At 39.1% G+C, this 6,503-nt stretch overlaps 1 protein-coding gene across 1 annotated transcript; it reads right to left on the bottom strand.

The window, feature by feature from the left end:
- Positions 1-603: 603 nt before the first annotated feature.
- On the bottom strand, positions 604-2,027 carry LOC126801813 (uncharacterized protein At5g39865). The gene has a single exon (XM_050529278.1). It carries the CDS (start codon positions 1,806-1,808, stop codon positions 978-980), a length of 831 nt encoding a protein of 276 aa, XP_050385235.1. The 5' UTR covers positions 1,809-2,027; the 3' UTR covers positions 604-977.
- Between the last annotated feature and the right edge of the window lie 4,476 nt (positions 2,028-6,503).

Below are 6,503 nucleotides of genomic sequence, written 5' to 3' on the forward strand. Positions count from 1 at the left end.
AATCAGAAAGGAAAGGAAGACACACATAACTTTTATCTCTTAAAAACGAATCACATGCCAATAGGTGAAAACAAAGCCACTGACTCATAGCAAGCATCCTCATTTACAAAGAATGGCTAGCTCTAGCTCTGCGAGGATATATGGTTCAATGATATCACACATACACATGTCTATATATATAATCAAGAAAAATAACTAGAATCTGTGACCTAATGGAATGTATGGCAATAATGTGTGTGTCTGTGTACGTGGTAAAGTTTATTTTGTACTGCAACGCAAACTGAATAATGATATCTCTAAACACCAACTAAAGTATGCATTCCAAATGACAATAATGCAGTCCCAAAATCCTAGTACGTTTTCCATTTGCCATTGCATATTGTGATTTCCAACACTAGAACACAATCTTCGAAAAACCTAAGAACATATCATATCTGCTCGGGATGAAGTATTTGGACATTGAGCGTTTGAGTAGATGAAGGATACCAAATTTAAAGCATGCGCAGCAACTTGACAACAATCACAAATATAACAGGAAGCCAAACACAAAGTTCAAACTCCATGTATGGTAAACTGCAATGACTAGTAAAAAGAACATGAAACGAGAAAATGAGGACAATTATATGCAATCTCAGTACATTTCATTAGCTTGCAACCCTTTGCAAATGATAATACAGTACTAAATATTTACATTAAGATGAGGGACGGCACCAACTGTGCAATACAATCAGACATACCGATGCCAATATTGAGATTTTGAATAACATAAATTATTATTCAAAATGCAGTCCAAGGAGTGAATGAACATCAGTTTCCCAACAGATGAACAATCAAGAAACCAAAACAGAAAAAGATCCACAAACCAAAGAGAAATTTGGATCCCCTTCAACTATTCTTGACCTTGTTGAATTGCTTATTTATCAACAACAGCATAACAGCCTCTAAAATATGCAGGGGGTAATGCAGCATTTGAAACCCTAAGAACAGCAATTAGGACACCGAATCAAACCATTTTCATTGCACTCGGTGCACCTCTTGAGCGTGTCATCATCCTCATCAAACACCTTCCTGCTCCCACTGCAACTCAAACACGGCACAAACCTGGCATCCCCACAACCCCCACAGACAGACCCGGGTTTCCTTATGGGAAGCCCTTGCAATATCCTTGCCAATTCTCCGGTCTCAAACAGCTGCCTGATCACCTCGGCACCTCCCACATATTTCCCCTTTATAAAAACCTGCGGCAAACTCACAGTCTTGGCACCCAAAACGCTCTGCAACTCCTTCCTATACGCTGAATCCATCGAAATATCCCTCTCGTCAACCCAAACCCCAAACCCTCTAAATATATTCTTCACAGCATAACAATCCTCATAAGTCCTGCGAACCCCGCGCAAGCTGGTGAGGTACATTACAATCCTGTCATCCGTCCCCGGCAGCCTGATCGACAACACCCGAAAATCCGGCCCCACAGACTTGGAATGCACCATCGATTTCGACGCCCTGAGCTGCTTCCCTAACGATTGAGACTCATCAACATTTCGAGGGGGGGGCCTGTCGGTTTCGAAAAAGCTGCAGAGCTTCTTCACCTTCCCCTTGAAAGAGCTGCTGGCAGAACGCATCGTCTCCATGGAGCTGGAGAGTTTCTTGAAGGAGCCGGCGTGTTCGAGAGCGTGGTGGGCCTTCTTGGGGTCCGCCGCCGCCGGGGAGTACATGGTCATGGAGCGATTCAAGAACAAGGACCGCTTCGGAGAGGTCTTGGTCTTGGAAGTTGTCGACAAATCGAGCCTGTTTTCGCAATCCGCCATCGAACCCAGATCAAGAATCGCCGCCAATTCCAATACCCTGATCTCGGATTTTGTTTTTCTTTGATTTAATTCGTAAACAGCTAGGGTTTGAATTCCGATTGGGAAATGGCGGAAGATGACACGGGAAATGAAATTGCAATATTAGATTGGAGGGGGAGGAATCGATGACGATCGGAATGAAAAGAGGACCGTCGGATTAAGGCGGTGCGATGATGAGAGAGGAGGTCCGAAGGAGGTGGTGGTGGTGGTGGAATTGGGGTTGTTGGTGGGGCTGGTTTTTGTGTTGGCAAAAAGTCCTTATTCTGTTTTGTCTGTTAGCGAAATAGGGAGGACAAAGGCATTTTCATCGTGTCTCACTGTCTCTGGTTTAAGGCGGGGATTATGTTTATATTAGAAAGTATTTAATTTCATTAATCCTTAGAGGGGTGCTTGTCTCGCGGAGGAAAAGGTGGGCCCGGAGGCTGACTTGTCAGAATCATAACTCAATATTTACCCAAAAGTATTGAAACTTTTAGCGAATAATACGCATCATAATAAAGAAAAATATTATTTTTATTCATTAATTATGGAGTATTTATATAGGCATTACATTAAATATCTCGTAGATTCAGAAATTATATATATTTTCTTATGTAAACTAACATATATTAATTAGGACAAGATACACTACAAGATTACGGAGATTTGTAGAATTCTAATGTGAAGAATTTACTCTCTCTTGTATCGCGATCCTAATGTGTCAGGTGCAATACTGTTGCCTTGGTAAAAACATTGTCAAACAAAACAAAAACCTCTTCGATAAAATAAAAACTTGGTCGAAGGGAAAAATAGCACAACACACCAACTACAGTTGAAGATAACATGTGGTATAGACTCCCCCTGAAGTTTGCAAAACAACTCCCCCTGATCGGTAACTCAATCTCAGAGTTTAAATAGATAACGTAAACAAACGCTCTTCACATTTTTCAAAAGTAGCAATTGGTCAATGGTTTGAATATCAAATCTCGTCAAACATTCTTAAATCAAACATGTACATTTATCCATACATGGATCAAAAGAAAGAGAATTGCATAACAACTAAAAACAAGAGTTTGCAGTGAAAAACAGATTCACGCATGGTATGACATTCACAAACTTAAATAGTCATAACTTCTTCGATACAATAGGCATGGATGAACCGTAATAATTTCTGGAAAGTAGACACACGTGGCTTTCCATTAATATACGATTCACAACCTAGTTCATTTGGAGCTAATCACAAAGCTCTGTCGAAGTTGACTCAGTTGCAGGTTCTAGAGGATCCGTCCTATTTTACTAAAACAACTATAACTCACTCAATATATTAGATATAGTCAAATGGTTAATGTCCCTGGAACATAGACACATAAAGCTTTCTAATGATATCAAATCCATCATTTTCCAACAAGTGAGATGCCTTATAAGTCATGTGGAAGTTGACCTACGAATCTAGACAAATTTTGACTTCGCTTTATTAAAGTGTCTTTTGTGTTGGGATATAGGATTTAATGTCGTAATGTGTTGTGATCAAGCATTGACATATGTGTGGGCGCATCAGCCATCATCTTGGCCTTATGAGTTTAAACCGAATGAGATGTCAAGTCAAGTATATTACAACAAGTACTTGCATACACATATCATACTTATATATGGAGAGTTTCATCTCTTAAAATTTATAGTTGCTAATACGGCGGAAACATGTCTTCTCATGACTTCGACTGATTTATGGAATACTTGTAGTCATTAGTTTAACGTCCTTACTGCTTTTAGCCAACCGATGAATAACATCATTAATAACGGTCATCACTTACGGGACCTATTATTCTCAAGATTATTTCATTCTAAGTACAGCTGCATGCAATATTGCATATCCCCAGACAGTTATGAGTAAATTACTTATACGTAACGAGGGCCCTAGCTATAAGTTGTAACCACTTAATTATCGCTTCTGCTCATCCATTCTGTAGAATGAACATGGGGTTGCAGGATGTTCAACATTTATCCCATACAATAGTCATTAAAAGTCTTCAAAGTGAATTCTCCTGCATTATCCAGTCTAATAGACTTGATTGGATGGTCAAGATGGTGAGCCCTGAGTTTTAAGTAAAGAGCTTCAAAATTGCAGCATTTGGCTCTTAGTTCATTAAGAGTCCATCAGACTTCATTTTAATATCCCTACCTTAATCAAGTTATCGCGCAACGTGGTCTGGAGTCACTTGAATTAGGTTAAAATCAATCAATTTATGATCTTTATCTACATCTCTTAACTTAATCCTAAGAGAGATGATATGTGACTACAAGCTGCAAATTCAGGTGTTTTGGAAACCACCTAACTGACAAGGTATTATGAGAACAAACCGTCTCATATTTGATTCCAGGGCATTTTGTCAAAGAGTTTGCGTCATAAGGTGTCTAAACTCTTCTCTTTTTCACTATGCCTAACAAAGATATAACCGATAGGATTTACATGTGCAGAGTTGGCATTACCTAACCAATGACCTATCTCTTTGTTAAAACTGGATCCTACGGTTTTTCAGGCTGCAGACAAAGGCGATCGGTCACTTACAACCTTACGCAACACTCCACCTAATCCGGCCGAATAACTTTCCATGTAGGCCAATCTACAATGTTGGAATTTGCTTCAACAAAGTAAGTATGTGTGGTTCGACATCAAACTCTTTCAACATTGTCATTTTTCGAGATCTCTCTTTTGGATTGGTATTGACATTAAGGCGTCCCATAATGATAACCATCATCCAAGAAAACAGATGAGTGAGTATCATTGATCATAGATTAAAAGTTGTGCCATAACTCGCACTCAGCATGTATTATCGAACCAAGTGGTCTTTCTACACTTTCGTGAGAGCCACGGCCTAGTGACACCATCTACCACATTTATGGAATCACCACGTCACCAACAAAGAGTGACTACATGTCCATTTGTCGGACATCAATCTTTACAGACATAGTTGCAACATGTATATCTAATCTCGTCACTTCCAACATCAAATAACTCATCATTATGTGCTTGTGGAGGCGCAATTTGGCACATAAAATATGTGGACAATAAACCGTTAACAAACATGCATAGTGTTGGACTTGAAACACTAACATGCGAAGCATTACAATCGTAACGTCAATAATGGTGGTATATAAGGATACCGTAAAACAAGACACGCTACAAGCCGTAGCTTTTGGTTCCATAAAAAAACTTTTGGTTTATCGTGTAAAGCATGAGACTGATCAATATATATGGGTCCCAATATAGATCTCGGTTGAACCATGAACACATCATTAACCAATATTAAATCTATGTTTTACACTTTTTTGAATGATCCACTGACTTTCTAAACCACAGATGTTACGAAATTTTAGGAGCAAGTAAACATGGGTGTTAGGAATCCAATGTCACCGGCCTCACTATGGAACCAGTCGGAAAGGCATTGAACCAGCCAAAAAACGCGTCGGAGGTCAGTAACCAATTGTGTCGAGCGGTTCACCATGTTTCAGGTCTCCAAATTGGCTCAAATTTTGTGAGTATGTAGCCTTAGATGTTAGGTATCAGTGGCCGTAAGTAGTACCTTAATAACCCACCTAAAAATAGGTGAACGGGTCCTCACAATGACAAGTCCACAATCTGGAAATCCTGAAATGTTAGGCTTTTCCAATTTTTTGTCATTTTTGGGTGCTGCATAACATCAACGTGTTATGGCTTGAGTTTAACTGTAAACACATCATTAAGCACTACCGAACCTTTGTTTTACACTTCCTTGAATGGTTTGTTGACTTTTCAAACCCCGAATGCTATGAAATTTTAGGAACAAGTAAACATGCGTGTGTTAGGAATCCAATGCCACCAGTCTCACGGCGAAATCGGTCGGAAAGGCACCGAACCGGCCATAAAATTTGTTGGAGGTCAGTGACCACTTGTGTCAGGTGTTTCACCATGTTCTAAGTCTCCAAATGGGCTCAAAATTTGTGAGTATGTAGCCTTGGATGTTAGGAATCAGTGGCGGCAAGTAGCTCCTCAATATCATCCCACCTAAAAGTAGGTGAACCAGTCCTCACAATGACAAGTCCACAATTTGGAAATCCTAAAATTTTAGGAATTTCCAAATTTTTGTCAATTTTAGGTGCTTCATAACATTAACGTATTTTGGCTTGAGTTTAATCATGATATATGTATCACCACAACATACTTTATCCTCAAAATAAATCATGATAAGCCAATTTAGGCTTCCATCTTATATCTCATTCTATTTGGCGTAGGAGGATGTATGTCACTCCTAAATTTTAATTTTGCTAAAGCATAGGCTTGGAGATTGAACATAGTCAATGAAGAATTATAGAGGGGGCTTATGCACTTGCTAACGCATAGATTACATCTCAATTATTTTGGAGGAATTATATTGATCCGTATAACATCTTTGCTCAAAATAATAGCCTATACGAGTCACCGATTCATTATTCCGAATCATAGTAACGTGAAAGAATACAATTCACACTATATCGACTCATGAGATGTGCTCCTCATTAGAAGCAATATATAAGAACTTCTTTCACAATGAGTTTCTAGGTGATACACGTTGGCATAAGTATTGCCTTCAAGTAGCTTATCATCTCACAAATTTCATGGTTTCGTTGTTAATTCATCAACGTAGACAACTATTGTGACAA

This window comes from Argentina anserina, chromosome 7, assembly GCF_933775445.1.
Source record: "Argentina anserina chromosome 7, drPotAnse1.1, whole genome shotgun sequence".
Lineage (NCBI taxonomy): Eukaryota > Viridiplantae > Streptophyta > Magnoliopsida > Rosales > Rosaceae > Argentina > Argentina anserina.